General features: G+C 35.3%; 3 protein-coding genes across 10 annotated transcripts in view; 2 read left to right on the forward strand and 1 right to left on the reverse strand.

Moving 5' to 3' along the window:
• Positions 1–117: 117 nt before the first annotated feature.
• LOC108626352 (ankyrin repeat domain-containing protein 13D) lies at positions 118–5,465 on the forward strand. 4 transcript variants are annotated; one of them, XM_018026975.2, is made up of 14 exons: positions 118–381; positions 1,174–1,309; positions 1,405–1,529; positions 1,644–1,689; positions 1,764–1,907; positions 2,056–2,127; positions 2,574–2,754; positions 2,847–3,072; positions 3,149–3,277; positions 3,351–3,501; positions 3,578–3,739; positions 3,855–3,955; positions 4,031–4,119; positions 4,483–5,465. In XM_018026975.2, the coding sequence occupies exons 1-14, from the start codon at positions 283–285 to the stop codon at positions 4,718–4,720; spliced, it is 1,899 nt and encodes a 632-aa protein (XP_017882464.1). In that variant the 5' UTR covers positions 118–282; the 3' UTR covers positions 4,721–5,465. The 4 variants fall into 4 exon arrangements, with proteins under 4 accessions (XP_017882464.1, XP_017882463.1, XP_017882467.1 ...); XM_018026974.2 differs by having other exon boundaries at positions 119–381; positions 3,852–3,955; XM_018026978.2 differs by lacking the exon at positions 2,056–2,127 and having other exon boundaries at positions 119–381.
• Positions 5,466–5,790: 325 nt separating this feature from the next.
• The window catches only part of mip40 (Myb-interacting protein 40), a 63,839-nt gene continuing 53,846 nt past the window's right edge, over positions 5,791–15,783 (reverse strand). The window contains exons 1-7 of one of the 2 annotated variants that reach the window (XM_018026981.2): positions 7,385–7,736; positions 7,216–7,294; positions 6,991–7,126; positions 6,708–6,911; positions 6,301–6,484; positions 6,070–6,218; positions 5,791–5,954 (exon numbers count right to left, since the gene is read on the reverse strand). In XM_018026981.2, coding sequence (XP_017882470.1) covers positions 5,933–5,954; positions 6,070–6,218; positions 6,301–6,484; positions 6,708–6,911; positions 6,991–7,126; positions 7,216–7,294; positions 7,385–7,411 — 801 coding nt within the window. In that variant the 5' untranslated portion in view covers positions 7,412–7,736 and the 3' untranslated portion in view covers positions 5,791–5,932. Of the gene's footprint in view, positions 5,955–6,069; positions 6,219–6,300; positions 6,485–6,707; positions 6,912–6,990; positions 7,127–7,215; positions 7,295–7,384; positions 7,737–15,783 lie in introns of those variants that run through there. The other variant, XM_026814781.1, reaches the window with a different exon arrangement.
• LOC108626353 (Multiple inositol polyphosphate phosphatase 2) lies at positions 7,743–10,651 on the forward strand. Of its 4 annotated transcripts, XM_026814779.1 has the most exons (11): positions 7,757–7,826; positions 7,913–7,982; positions 8,138–8,282; positions 8,807–8,851; positions 8,913–9,223; positions 9,332–9,457; positions 9,536–9,680; positions 9,749–9,849; positions 9,913–10,022; positions 10,107–10,301; positions 10,375–10,651. In XM_026814779.1, exons 3-11 carry the CDS (start codon positions 8,138–8,140, stop codon positions 10,529–10,531), a joined length of 1,335 nt encoding a protein of 444 aa, XP_026670580.1. In that variant the 5' UTR covers positions 7,757–7,826; positions 7,913–7,982; the 3' UTR covers positions 10,532–10,651. The 4 variants fall into 4 exon arrangements, with proteins under 4 accessions (XP_026670579.1, XP_026670580.1, XP_026670581.1 ...); XM_026814778.1 differs by having other exon boundaries at positions 7,743–7,982; XM_018026980.2 differs by lacking the exons at positions 7,757–7,826; positions 7,913–7,982 and having other exon boundaries at positions 8,000–8,282.

Genomic DNA, 15,783 nt, shown 5'->3' on the forward strand with positions numbered 1-15,783 from the left:
ATTTGAGCACGGATTTTTGAAAATGTAACGAATGTGTAACTTTGCCACTTGCAGCTTGCAATTTTCCGGCCTTCCGTCACTTCGTGCACTCGTATGACGTTTGAGGTTTCTTATCTAGTCCTTTTCCTCGGTCGATGAATGATCATATTCATTCGTTGCTTATTCGTTTCGGTATCATGTATTCGTTAAGCGAAATTTTGTGTTGCGCGACGAACAACTCGTGGAATTTGTAATATAATTGTTGATGTATTGTATGTTAGCGTTTAACGAGACTTCATAGAAATGGTGAATATAGACACGATACAAAAGAATTATCCGCTGCATTGGCTCGTGTGGAATAACTATTATGTAGAACTCGAGGAGGAACTAGCAACAAAACTGGTTAGTAAAGGAAAGAAAAAATGAAAAAGTGTCATTCGGTTATATTGTGTTGAACGTTATCGGAATCTGTGTCTTGTGATCAAACAGATGATGACAACAGAGCTATAAGGACTGACTATTTATCAATTGTTTTATTTTCACATTTTTATGAAACGATTATTATGAGACAGATGTCAGTTTGTTTGCATTTGATGTTTGACATTTTGAGTAGCTCATTTACAACAATAAGTACAACACGTATATGTACATACATAAATGCACATGTACATAAGTACACACATGTGATAAAAATATGTCTATTAATATTTGAGATGTAGTATTTTTTTTCGTACATTAATTATAAATTATAATAATAGTAATAAAATAAAGTATAATAATAATATTATTAATTATAAAGTGCAATGTAACTTGTGTATTTTTAAGTTATTTTAGTTGATGAATTATGTTGCAAATAAATAATTAATTATTGTACCAAAATTAATTACACTTTATGATGGATTAAAAGAAAATCATTTGATACATTGTCAAAGAGCCTCATACGTGAAGCCTTGTGTGTTTGAAACCATAAATGTTCACTGACTTGTAACATTTGATATTACATATCCTATATATATCATTGATTGATCTTATAAAGCTTATAAAGGGCTACAGTGGTAACTGTTAATCATTGACGTTATTCAATGTCATTTTCAATAAAGAAAACCTAGAAAAATATCTGTTAAAGTTTATCTACATTTATAGAGCCTTTGATCATTCAAATTTAAATACATTTAATAACATATTCTTTTTTAGAATGATATTGAGAAAGTTGATAATAGAGGTAGAACACCATTGATGCTAGCAGTAACTTTGAGCCATATTGAATCTGTTGGAGTATTATTGCAACATGAAGCAAATGTTAATACGGAGAACACTCAAGGATGGACTGGTAATAACTGCGTACTTTTAGTTTTTAGATTTATTTAATGGTATGTTGATGTAGCTAATGTTAGTACAGAAATTTGATCCATGTTACCTTTTTAGTGGTTCAAGAGGCAGTTGGCACAGGAAATCCTGAGCTCATACAGATGGTGCTAGCACATAGGGATTATCAAAGATACTGCAATCGGGTAGCTGGTATTCCAGAGTTGCTCCATAAACTTAAACAAGTGAGTTCATTATCTCTAATGTTCTGCATCTCGCCAAATATTTTCAAATACTTGTGAACCAGTTTTATAATTAAGGAATCTAAGATAAATAATTGAATCAAATGATGCTTTCAGGCCCCTGACTTCTACGTAGAAATGAAATGGGAATTTACAAGTTGGGGTAACTATAAATGCACCTAATGCTTTTATCGACCTTGACTATAAGCATTACACTAACGTTTTATCTATTACTAGTTCCTCTTGCCTCTAGAATATGTCCTAGTGACACTTACAAGGTATACAAACAGGGCAGCAATGTGCGAATTGATACAACGTTGTTAGGATTTGATCACACGAAGTGGCAACGTGGGAATCGTAGCTACGTTTTTAAAGGACAAAGTGAGTAATGGATAAACTGATTCTTGCATGAATATTATTGTTCGTTTAAGTTTATTTCAATCTTCAGGTTTTCTGTTCAAGTTTTTTTTTATAATAACGGTAGAATCTTTATTTTATTTATCCTTTAATTTTATATATTAAATGCAAGCTGCATCACAAGTACCAGTGGCAATTAGGTGTGAACGGAGTTATGTATTCAGTATGGTGGGACATGAGACAGGTGATGGAATTACTATTACAATTAATGCGATGTGCAGAATTGTAGCTAATATTTTGATTTCTATCTGTAAACTGTAGAAAAACATTTTATTGTTTTGTATACCTGTATCCTTCTATTTGTCATTATTCTCTTGTAATTTAATTATTTTAATATTGTATAACTAGAGATAATTTTAATTTGAACTTTATATATGGTAAGTGTAATTAACAAGTTGCAATGTAAATATAAGTTTAATGTAAGAGTTCACATTCTCTTAAGTAGTAAATCAAATGAAAGGTACTTGAAAGATATTGAAACTGTTACAATTAGACAATCTAGTTATACATAATTACTAAATAGTAAGTAACCATAGATCTGTAGAACATTGTGAAAATGACATTCCTATAAGTTCTATGCGAGACGTGCTAGACTTTATTGAAAAAAAATAATTAAATTTTTGTATGCAGATGATGGGGCAACGATGATGGAGGTAGATCATAAAACGAGAAAAGTATACGTTGAACACATTAAGCTAGTAGATATTGACGATATGCAATTAATGGAACCCTCTGAGGAAGGTGTGTTAGCTCGGTTGTCAAATCCGATAGTTACTACGTATATAGATACAGATAAAATTAGTTTCGAACGGTAATTATATGTCATCATTCCTAATTTTTTATAGCACTTATGATATTGCACTTGAACATATGTTTAATTGAAAATTATGTGTATTTAACTAGCAACAAAGCTGGTTTATGGGGATGGCGTTCTGACAAAAGTGAAATAGTTAATGGACATGAGTGTAAGGTGTTTAGTGCATGTAACGTAGAATTAATAACGAAAACTCGATTAGAACATTTATCCGAGCCTGACAAAGCACGGGCTCGTGCTCCTCGTACACCTCTTCAATCGTTTCTCGGGATGGCGGAACAGCAGCAAGAAAACAGTAATAGCGCAACTACTAGTGTAATTTTTCTTTTCTAAATGTTTTACTATCTATAACACATAATTACGATGAAACTCATTTTGCCGTCCATTTTAGGAAGAATATAGCAATACTGGGAATCCTTCTAACATAACTGCGGAGGAATATTTCGATCCAGACATTGATTTGAATGGAAGGGACATTGGTAGGCCGAAAGAAGTAAATACGAAAATTCAAAAATTTAAGGTAGCAATAAGAAAATTATTTTGGTTTGACATTGCTTATATGATCCGACATTCAATTTAGTGCAAAATTTTAGGCAACTTTGTGGCTTAGTGAACAGTATCCTTTAAGTCTTCAAGAACAAATTATGCCGATCGTCGATCTTATGGCGATATCTAGCTCACATTTTGCAAAATTGAAAGATTTTATTCAAATGCAGTTACCAGCTGGGTTTCCTGTCAAAATCGGTAAGCTTATAACTGTAATATTTTCTTTATAATGAATGCATTATTTCATAGGTGTTTTATCAATACTTTTTTGTAGAAATTCCTTTGTTTCACATATTAAACGCCAGGATAACATTTGGAAATATATTTGGCATGGATCAGCAAATCCCCCACGTAGGGCATTTGGAAGAAACTAATAGAATAACTTGTTTAGTTGATGACGTATGTTTCGAAGCACCAGTAGGATACGTGAAACTAGGTAAATTTAATATTTGTATAAACATTAAAGAAAGATATTGAGTATAACTTTCATTCAAAACTCGTTAGAAAAAGTATTTCCTTTCATTATGTAATAATCTAATTCCATGTAGCAGGAGCTGAAGTTCGAACACAATTCAGTATGGAGGAAGAGGACGATCTGTTGCAATTTGCCATACAACAAAGCTTGTTGGAAGTTGGAAGTGAACGCGATGAGGTATAAATAGTCTAACAATGGCTAACAATAATTATTTCCATAATTTATTTTAACACTACCGTTCATATAATTAAGGTTGATATATGGGAGGCTTTAAGAGCACAAAAACCATCTCGACCCACGACGCCTAATATGACAACAGAGGAGGAAAGGCAGCTACAAAGGTATGGAAACGTAATATTTGTACGAATGTCGTTTAATGAATGTCTCTTTTGTTTTACAAATATTTGAAATTTAATTTTGCATGTTTTCTTGCTTGACAATTCAAATTCAGGAAGGTGGGTGATGGATTACTACGGTTATTAGTTACATGACAAATATTTAATAATGTACATGTATGCGCGTAAAAATTTTTTCTAGCGAATTTTCAAGACATTGTGCCAAATGTTAAAAAACTGTAGCCCTTGATTTGTGTACATATTTTGTATCTCGTAGACACTAAGCGATTTTTTATATATTTCTCGTACAAAAACCAATACTACTATAGAATCTTGTTTTCAATTGATTAATTATACTTTGTAACACAGAGCTATTCAAGCGAGCCTAGCGCTATGCCAGGACGGTACTGCAGGATGTGCGAGCAGTCGGAATAATTTGGACAAAGGAAACGAGGCAGAGGATTCGGACACGCTCGAAGATACTGCGGAACAATTACGACTGGCATTAAGATTATCGGAATTACAGCAATTGGAGGAGGAACAGCGACGAATGCTGGAGGAAGAAACGTTTCGACAAGTGCTAGAGTTATCTCTCACAGACAAGTGAACTTCTATGAAACGTGCAATAGCCGCTGAATTAAATGATTCTGTCAAAATACACTTCCACGACTACGTGAAATCTTCCGGCTACGCGCGCACCGCGTAGCTGTCAAGCGCGAGATCATTTCCTACGATTCATAAAATACATTAGGAAGTAAACTTTTTGTTTATAACAAACAACAGACATTTGTTATTACAATAATATATGATTATGAAGTACAGGTCAAATGGTGGAAATAATATAGCGATAGCTATGAAAGTAAATGATTTAAATTATGTTATTTATTTCTTAGCTACATTTTATATGAATGAAAAGGGATAGAGAAGAGTACGGGGTATATAATGGTGAAAATATATACGTAATACTCAAAGAAGTCTTGAAAATTACAATTGCTCTGTGAGAGAGGTCGGAAAAATTTTTTTAGTTTCAGTTACAAATTGCATTCGAATCGAATGATATGTAATGAACTGAAAGTAGGGAAACAATCTTGTTGAAAGTACGTACTGTAAGTTACGACTGTCAATATTCCAAAATAAAAAAAGCTTGTAATTCTCAAGCCTTCGACGGCCACACGTTTTGTCCTTTCTCCTAGTGATTAGAATCACATCTCCAAGAAAATTCTAGCATCAAGATCCATGGATATATGTGTACAAGTACGTGTTGGATTAATATTTTAATTAATGTTCTATGTAACAACAACAATCTATTAAAGAAAAACTGCCTCTCTTCAATGTTCAGGCAATTAAAACTATTCCAAGTTCCTTTTTATACCCGTGATAAAATAATTGTAAGTAGTTACTTAGATCTATTAAGATTAGTAACACTGTTAAAGTATATTATTTATAGTTCATTCGTTGTAGACGAGTAATTTCGTTAAAATGTTTAGTACAAATTTAGTGTATGAAATAAACAAGGAACATCTTTAATTAACTATTGTCGATCTACAAATAAAAATTTGTCGAGAATCAAAATAATTGTGCTACATATCACTGTCTTGTAAAAAATTTTCATTCCAAGCATTGATTATTGCTTGTTATTGGATTTTATTGGCAAGAGAGTAGCGGTAGCGGTATTAATTATATTGTAATAAAAAGGGAAATATATTTCTACAAATAGGACATAAGATACACAATAGAAAAAGATATTTATACATAATTCATGGAAAAGTCATATTTAATTTATTGTCAATAGGATGTCAACGATCTGCCAATAAATGGACTACTCAAATTCTGATTGCGCCCTGAAACAAAAATGTTTTTTATAATAAAGTTATGTTTCGCAACATTAAAATATACTCTTAGAAATATTTTTACATAATTCCACTTCTTTATCCACGCAAACTCTTCCATACAGACCTCTTGAATATAGTATTTAAAATGCTTGCACTCTGCGCAAAACGTTGTTCATTTTTATGTGCCTGTTGATGCCATTTTTTCCGCACAGCGTTCCAGTGTACTCTATGTTCTTTTAACAATGTTTCTCGTGATTTCAAAGTTTGTCCATCCTACGATCATGTATAATGTGTGTCTATCATAAAAGGTATAATAGATGCAAAATGAGAATTTTTACGATATTAGATATCTTACATAATCTAAATTTAATTCTTCCTTCTCTTTAGGTATTGGTGATGGTATACGATTCCTCGGTATAGCTTCCTCGCAAGGTAGCGGTGGCGGCAAGTAATAAACATCACGAATTTCTCCATTACTATCCAATATGTTGTTGCTTACATTAATTTCATTTACTATTTCTGGGCTCGGACTACGTATTCTGAACAAGCCAACAGCACACAAATTAGATCTTAGAAGTATTAATGGTGTATTCTTCAACAGTCTTTATACACATTATTATCCATAATTATGCTTACCTAATACGTATCTACGAAATTGTATTAGAAATAACTAAATAATATAAGACCGTTATGTATGAATATCAAAATGAATGAATGATGTTTAAACATATGAAATTTTACAATTATTATTTTATTACTCACTTTGGTACCAGATTAGGATTTCTTGGCTGATTCGCCATCCATGCCCTGCATATAGGATAGAGTGGCGTGTCTTCTTGAAACTGTGCTAAATCAACGCTTCTATCGAATAATTTCATTACATAGGTATGGTGGAACAAGGTGTCAGCTTGGACTTGTCTGCGGCGACGTACTTTACGTGGTTGTGAAAAACCCATAGACTTAGACCTATACATGTTATCATTATGAAACAAGTGCTATTATTTGGTAACAGAAAGAGGTCAATTAGAGTACATAGAAAGATTACATTCTCTTCATATGATGTTTCTCTTGCACAGAACTTTCTTCACTTGATTCAGCTGATGATCCTGTGTCACTATGTTGCAATAATTCTCTAAGAGCACCTTTCAAACGATCTCTTGCAACAAGAACTTCACTGTCCCCTGAAACAGTGTATGTTCTAACATTAATCAGTACATGAATGACATGAAGCTTCTAATATATTACAAGGAAATATAACATTCCTCCTTACCTAATTCATCTTTTATTTCAACTTTCACTCGACCAGGTACTGGTGCAGGTGTTGACTGAATATTTCTTTTCTTCCCCATCTAAATTACAAAGCAGTTTAATTACAACTTTTGTTATCTTATATGAAAGTCTGTAACTATCTCTCTATTTGGAATAGTAAGTATACTAACATTTATTAACAATTGTGGTTTATTCATACATCAAACAACACAGCTTTTATTTTTGTATGTAAATAGCTTCTTTTGAATAAAAAATTTTGCAAATTTATAGTTACAATTAATAAGTCATTTTAGTTTATTTATGCGTTATTAAGTATAAAAATTAAAGAAATGAGAAGGTTAGAATACTTTCATTCTAATATGTTTTAACAATAATGAAAATGAAATAGTATTTTAAATCTTATTTTTGATGTATTTTTAATTGTTATAAACAAAAGTCACTTCATGTTATTCCAATAATATATGATTATTATCAAAATAAAACAACGTCCAATAGTTCAGTGAAACGCGCCAATATCTTCAATTGTACCCTTTGACTTTGACCCCTCTTCGTACCATGCTGAGTACTGATTGTTTTTCTTTGGATTTAAACTTTTGTCGTTGGCCGGTGATGGTGATATAATATTAATATGAATATAATAACGTATACTTAATTGATTATATCAAATTTAGCAATTGTACATTTTATATTTTATTTAGACCTAAGATTAGTACATTGCGCGTTCGTGTTTGCCGCACAAGATAAAGAGTTCTATGATACAATACAAAGGTTAAGTCACTTTCAACACATATTTCTTATACAAAATAAGATTTATAATGAATTATCTATTTGTATATTTCTAAGTTGTAACATGTTTAGTAATTTCGTAGTGATGTGTAACATTTGATATCTATAACGTACTGTATTTTATGGGTTTTACGCAGATGAATGTTACTACGAAGATGCCGGGGATATTGAACGTTTATATATTTTTAATTATTAATGCAATAATTGTGCTACCCACCTTCGCCCATAATTGCCTTTTGTATAACAACGATTATAAGTGTAGGCTGGCAACAAAAACACCATATAGACTTGTAATGAATAACGATGATTCTCCTTTGGATTATCCAGGTAGTATTATTTAATTACGGAATTAAATAATTTTATTGTTAGCTAATTAGTATCTTTGTAGGATGTGAGCCAAAGAAGATATGGCTAATTTTAAGACACGGTGCAAGATATCCTGGTAAAAAGCATATATCAAATTTGATTAAGAGACTGCCGCAAATACAAAAGCTTATCTTAAAAAACTATGCGAGTAATAAAACAAAATTGTCAAAGGAAATTATAGATTCATTCATACAATGGGAGATCACTTTCACTGAAGACGATGTGATGAAACTAGTCGAGGAAGGTGAAAATGAAATGATTGATATTAGTGAAAGATATCAGTCCAGATTTCCTAGTCTCATGCCAGAAATCTACGACAATCAAACTTATAGGGTAATACATATAAGAATGAATGTAATGTAACGTTTAACGAATATTCGCCCATAATTGCCTTTTGTATAACAACGATTATAAGTGTAGGCTGGCAACAAAAACACCATATAGACTTGTAATGAATAACGATGATTCTCCTTTGGATTATCCAGGTAGTATTATTTAATTACGGAATTAAATAATTTTATTGTTAGCTAATTAGTATCTTTGTAGGATGTGAGCCAAAGAAGATATGGCTAATTTTAAGACACGGTGCAAGATATCCTGGTAAAAAGCATATATCAAATTTGATTAAGAGACTGCCGCAAATACAAAAGCTTATCTTAAAAAACTATGCGAGTAATAAAACAAAATTGTCAAAGGAAATTATAGATTCATTCATACAATGGGAGATCACTTTCACTGAAGACGATGTGATGAAACTAGTCGAGGAAGGTGAAAATGAAATGATTGATATTAGTGAAAGATATCAGTCCAGATTTCCTAGTCTCATGCCAGAAATCTACGACAATCAAACTTATAGGGTAATACATATAAGAATGAATGTAATGTAACGTTTAACGAATATGTAACGAATGTGTAACTTTGTACATATAGTTCCGTGTCATGTTTATTAAATAAGATTTTTTTAGTTTAAGTACACTGCCACTCAACGCACAGAGAAAAGTGCAAAGAGTTTCGCTATTGGTCTGTTTGGTAAATATAACAGTGAGAGAATTCAATATCCAAAACCCGAACATGCGGATCCTGTATTGAGAGTAATAATTTACAATCATATCAGTGCAGGGAGGTGTAATCTTTCTTGTTTTCTAATCATTCCGTTTTTAAGTTTATAGTTTTATAAACGTTGTCAGCGTTGGCAACTCGAGGTGAAGCACAATGCAACAGCGCAAATCGAGAAAAGAAGGTTCTTGGAAAGCGAATTTTACAAGAAAATGGTGGCGAATATTTCCAAACTTATCGGCCATAAAATTGATTATGGTAATGATTAATTATAGATACGCGAGAATTCAAGAAGAGAAATAAACACGAGAAAATTTGTATTTCAGAAAGTATACACTTAATGTATTTAATATGCGGTTTCGAGACTGCGTGGTACAAAAATTCAGAGTCACCGTGGTGTAAACTATTCTCCCTACACGATTTAAAAGTAGGTATTCAGGAATTATACTTATGTCACCTTAATAATATAATTGTAATCGGTATATTTCAGGTATTGGAATTTGCGGAAGATTTAGGATACTATTGGGTAGATGGATATGGTTACGAGTTGACCTACGAACAAGCCTGCCCTGCTATGAGAGATGTTTTCAACTTTTTATTGTATGTTCCTAACTTCTCTTCCTTTTCTCATATAAAATTTAAGTACAATAAATACTATGTAATTAATTCATCATTCACTTACAGGTCAGCGGATGGGCCATCGGTATCAGCGTATTTTACTCACTCGGGAACGATCCTGAAATTGTTGGCTTTATTACGTGTTTATAAAGACGATCAGCATTTAACACATAATTTATTTTCACTGTATGCCAATGATAGGGCATGGAGAACCGGAGTTATTGATACTTTCGGAGCTAACATCGCATTCGTTTTATACGAGTAAATATACTGAGCATTTATGTGCGTGTAGTATGATTGTTAAACTGTTGTAATCTGTATTTGCTTATTTCAGTTGTTCCGGATTTCCTTACGTTCTGTTTATGCATCAAGAAAGACAAGTACCTTTACCAGGCTGTCCTGTGTACGAGCCATGTCCATTATCAACAATGAAAGCTCTCTATCCCACGCGAGATGAGGAATGTCCCTTCGAACTAATGTGTACTCTCTAAAATGAATCGTTATAGCAGAATACAAACTGAGAAATATATGACTGATTAACTCATAAGTTATAGTTTTGAAATTGTTATTTTATAATCTCTTATACAATACATTGTGTATTAAATTTGGAAGATACTCAGTTTTTTTTTAAATCAACAAATCTCGTCCCGTAATATTTCCTATTCCATTTATCTATTTTATTTTACTTATGGACAAATACAAGAAAGAAATTCGAAAGTTCGAGATTTAGTAATTTTCCTTCGTTTTTGTTTTAACGACAAGAGTGAAGTAACACACTGTTGTTAAATTTCTGTTTGCACAAAATTTCAGAAATCCGAATTTGAAGTTTTTAAGAAGACTGCTATTTTTCTTTCTTTCATATTGAAGAAAATTGAAAAGTTCGATATATGAACCATAAAAAACAATTGCGTTCTTATTTCGTTTAATAGTCACCTAAGAATGTTAGTTAAACGTTTTGTAATCTCAAAGTGCTTCACATATTGAAACGCAGATGATTTCATTCAATCGAAACGGAATTCTACTAACTTGCAGGTTGATTAAACGAGGAATGTTTGCCAAACTGATTGGCCTAGTATATAAAAATTAATCGAATTTCCGGGCTCGGTTACGCAACGTAATTCCATTGCACATGCTGTTTAATTGGATTAAGATTACCCAGAGACTGTAACGGTGGCAAACTGCCCCTAAACCGCAGCTTCTCGTTTAAATACAGCACCTCCGTTCTTATTCATATACAACACCACTAAATCATAATAATTTTAATACTTAAATTGTTTTTCAAAATGATCTGCCTCTCTCTCACTCTCTCTCTCTCTCTCTCTAATGACGAAGAATTAGTTTTAAAGAGGGAAACAAGTAAGAAATCAAGATATACTTAAATGGATATCGCCCTGCAGTCATTTGCGAAAGCCTATTTCGCAGATTCAGGACGGATCCTCGTCGAATGTGATGGTGAGATAGCGTAAAGTTGGAAATAGGACCGCGCGTGGAAGAAAAAACGTGATCTCATTCGATATCTTAACTACTTATCCCCCTGCTCTGCATCCCTTGCAACGGTATCCGGGGAGATTCGATTTAAGCGGCCGCAGACCGTGGCAAGCAAAACGTACGATCCTCATCCTATTATCCGGCGACGCGGTTCGATCCATAGAGATTCAGGGCGAGAGAAGAGGGCAACAGGGGAAGGATGCAGCTTTTATAATACCAAACGGTCGAGAAACGCGGAGCAAGGAAAAAAATTTGGGAAAGTTCAGGCTGCCGGTGCAGCGTGGTATGGCCCAGATCTCTTACGGTGAAAGCTTTTCCCGCCGGGTTGTCCGTTATCCTCTGGATTGGCTCCCACCTTTTTTACGAGGACAAAACGTCGCCCGGCGACGAGAGAGCCAACGATTTTCCCGTAAACCGATCATCGCATGGTGCCCGTCAATGTAATATAAGCTAACGGAACCACCGGCCCAAGAAACTTTTTTTCAAGAGAAAATCGCAACGCCTGGTCGGTCGGAATCGATCCAGTCGTCGATTTTAATTTCTTTTTTCGAATAATCGAGGAGACGGGCTGGGATTAGTTCGCGAGAGTTTATCAAACGGGACGGCACGGGTTAAGGGTGGAATTCTATTTCGAAAGGGTTTTCACTTCACGACGAGTGAATGATGAAATTTCTTCGTACATCTATCCGGTTTAATGTTTACGTCCCGGCAGAACTGCGAAAAGTATGATTCATCGAATCTGCAACCAAAATTTTGATCCTTTCTCATTATCAGTTCAAATACAAGAAATATGTACTAATGTGAATTAATAATTCACTGACTGGACTATCAATAAAATTGTATTTTGTAAAACCACACGCTTTATAAGAGCAAATCACTTCTAATGGTCGGAATTGAATGAGATTTGACAGACATGTTCAGGAACGTCCCCGAATGTATAAATCAAGTTTCATGAAGGTATCTTAATGTCTTTATTTCGGTCGGTTTGGATGGGATACCTAACACGTATTAAGGCAGTATCCTTCCATTTCCGTTCCCGCCCGATCCGTGTCTCATCGAATCGTGGCACGTACGCGAGCATAAATCTGACAGTCGTAGGAATCTATGAACAAAAGTGGAGCCACTTACATGCGCGTAAAGTAAAATTTATGGAAGGTGCGGGAATATAAATGCGCGACGTGTCATAAATTTCAGTCTTGAACGCGGTTCAAGCGGGACACCGACCGGTGCTGTGTAGAAAGAAAGCGAGAGGGAGAAAAAGAGAGAGAGATATAGGGCGCTGTGGGGGTGGGTGGCTTCACCTCTCCCGGCTCTCGAAGGTACTAAAGATATTGTTCGGGGCATTCGCGGGCTACGGGTTCGTCCTCCTCGAATTCTCGAGAGGAAACAACAATTTATTTTGTCCGGGCCACGGAAATACCCGTAGGACCAGTCGCAAATCACTGGCTGCGCGTTGCTTTACGATGGAATTCCTTCCTCTTTTTCGCCCTCTGTTTCGTACTTCCTCGCTCTATACGTCACAATCTGTTATCCAACCTCGTCTGTGTCTCGCTTGGTTCGACGTTTTTTCCGCCTCCTTACCCTGCGCTCACGAACTCCTTGCCATTTTCGTATCTCTGTTTCGAGTTGAAGTCGTCGGATATTATTCCCAACCATTAATCGGCTCGTCACGTGGATAGAATCGAAGGGATGCGAACTGACTCTTTTAATATTTCCTTCGCCGGATATTGTACTGCGTTCGTGTTAATCTCGTCATTAAACCAGCGAGTAAATCGTGGAATCACGAGAGAATTATTGGCATCGTGCAACAAGATCATTCCGCAGTGAATGGTATAAAAAGTCTTTGTCAGATTACTGCAGGATTCTATAGTAAAGTCATTCATCCAAACAATATATCTTCATCGTCAGTTTTATGAATCACATGGGTAGCAATAATACTGGCCCTTGGGAAAAATTTCAACGTTCGTTTTCATTATCCATGTACATTCATCTTACCAGTGACAAATTTCTGAATACGTTTAAAAAATAATGAAATTCTTATCATGTTTCGAGTTGAATTTGTTGTCGGCTGAAGGGAAATTGCAACAACCACTTTGTCTTTTGCGGAATATTTAGTAATGAAAGATGCGAATGAAAAGCCATTAAATATATGGCAACGATACGCAAGCAGAGAGTCTGGGAAAAATGCATCGCTTCCAAACGCAACCGGAAAGATTGTAATAATTCGCGTCACTGCATCCAATTTCAATTTACTTCTAGCCAGGGCGAGTCGCTTCGTTAACTGTACGTTCCTCTCATCGTGCTACAGACCATCGTTTTTCCGGTTTTATAAGTAGCCGATCGAGTTTCGCAACGGAGTAGTAAGAGGATACGAAGTATGAATTATTCCGACGTTTTTATGTTCTCCTTTCAAGAGATTCTCCTCAGAAACTTTACACTCTAGTCTAACTTCCGGATTATTTTCCATTTTTACTATATCGTTTCGTTTGAAAATTGCGAAGGAGATTAAAAAATTCTTTTCAATAGAGCAAACTAAAATAACTTGAAATCAAATTAGATTTTACTGTTTATTCATTTTGCCTTAAAGTATGAATAAAATCCAATGTACATATATGACTCTGGTTATTTTTATCTTGCTCAAAGAATACAGTGATGTCCGAAGTCGGCAGGTACGAGCCAAAAGAGAAATTACCTGAGCGACGAGGCATAGATAAGAATAAAATATCGCGTGGTGCCCCAGGGGCAGCTGTCTGGCGACGATTTCGCATTCGACTAGCCGAGAAATCCACTTCCGAGGCAACAGACCGTTCCCTTCGGTGGTTACCGAGGTTAAACGAGAAAGTCGCGCGTTTGAATTTTCCTGCGATTTTTCCGCGTCGCTTGAAGGGTCGTCGTCGTCGTCGTCGCGTGGACGAGGGACAAGCATCGATATATCGAATGCTCTCGCCCTCCTGCTCCGTTCGCATGATCCTTTTTCAAAGGTAGAATCCACTACATATTTTGAAATGTTTATTCAAACACCTGGCACGTTTTCCGTTTCCGCTGATACACTTTGCGCTTGATATTAACATGAACTCTTCTCTATAATCTGTTTTCCTTTCTGAGATACAATTCATCCCTCGTTTGTAAAACCAAATCTTTCAATCTTATCAAGTATAAAATAGTTTTGTTGCAACAGTTACGGGTATTGATTTAAAGGCACTTAATTGTACCTTTTCTTCCTGTGTCCGTTTTGTACGAAATATTGCATGATGTGTTAATCCACAACATGGAACACCGTATAGGTGTTCCGCCGGAATCAGATTGTTCTACGGCTATTCACGGCTGCCGTGTCTCTCCATCGTCTCTGCTCTAGCTATGTACCTGTTTATCGTAGTAAACACACTTAAACAACTCGACATCCGTCCGAGTATTGATCTTTCGGCGGGGATCTATCCTCCGGAACGGTCGGAGGCGGTTTAGCCCTTCAGAGTAAATGTTCCCATTAGGCTGCGGCGGGCAAACGACGAAAGGAGGAAATCCTGCGACGATAAACTACCGGCAGGATGAACTGGCTCGCTCGCTCACTCGCACGATGTCAGTTTAATGTTCGACGCCGTTATGTTGCAACGACGACGCATCGCTAAACTGCTGTGCCGTGCACTAAACCTCTGATGCGCGTTCCGCATTAGCTGAGCCCAGGTAGATACAGTCCTTTCCGCGTGTCGCTAAGAATTTTCGTCTGCTTTTTACGACGCCTTCTCCTCGTAAAATCGTGAGCCCGTAACTAATACTCGGTGAGCGTTCTCGCAAGTATTCATTAAAAACACTCGATCAGTATACAGAGTGCTTCAGTTTTAAACGATCAAACTTTGTCAATGTGTTCTATGAGTACGAAATAGAAAATAATGTACAAATATAGAAAAAGTGTTAGTAGTAACAGCGAGGAGAGATTACTAAAGAGTGGCAGCCTTATGGGACCTCGCGGCCCCAAAAACGGTCTGCAATTTTTAACGTCCTCTAGAATGAGCTGGGCCGAAAAGTAAGAAATACGAAGCAAAAGTGACGTCGGTTCTAAACTGCATTACTGTGTCAGACGTGTTATCGACGAGTCGTCGATGCACCACTAACGAAGTAATATCACAAACAAAGTATACATAAGTAGAGATTGATCATGTATTTCTTTGTGTACTGTCGATGTGGTTCCAGCTCTAATAGAGATCGAACGGGATTGTCCATAGTTCCAATTAGTTATTAAATAAGAAATGTTTTACTA

The sequence above is a fragment of the Ceratina calcarata genome, unplaced genomic scaffold, assembly GCF_001652005.2.
Source record: "Ceratina calcarata isolate Rehan_Ccalc_2016 unplaced genomic scaffold, ASM165200v1 scaffold397.2, whole genome shotgun sequence".
Taxonomy (NCBI): domain Eukaryota; kingdom Metazoa; phylum Arthropoda; class Insecta; order Hymenoptera; family Apidae; genus Ceratina; species Ceratina calcarata.

Coding starts and splice junctions, on each gene's coding strand:
- LOC108626352 (XM_018026974.2), top strand. CDS start 283: ATGGTGAATATAGACACGATACAAAAGAATTATCCGCTGCATTGGCTC. Junction 382..1,173: donor AGGAACTAGCAACAAAACTG/GTTAGTAAAGGA, acceptor ATTCTTTTTTAG/AATGATATTGAGAAAGTTGA. Junction 2,128..2,573: donor TATGGTGGGACATGAGACAG/GTGATGGAATTA, acceptor TTTTGTATGCAG/ATGATGGGGCAACGATGATG.
- LOC108626353 (XM_026814780.1), top strand. CDS start 8,123: ATGGGTTTTACGCAGATGAATGTTACTACGAAGATGCCGGGGATATTG. Junction 9,681..9,748: donor CGGCCATAAAATTGATTATG/GTAATGATTAAT, acceptor TTTGTATTTCAG/AAAGTATACACTTAATGTAT. Junction 10,302..10,374: donor ATCGCATTCGTTTTATACGA/GTAAATATACTG, acceptor TGCTTATTTCAG/TTGTTCCGGATTTCCTTACG.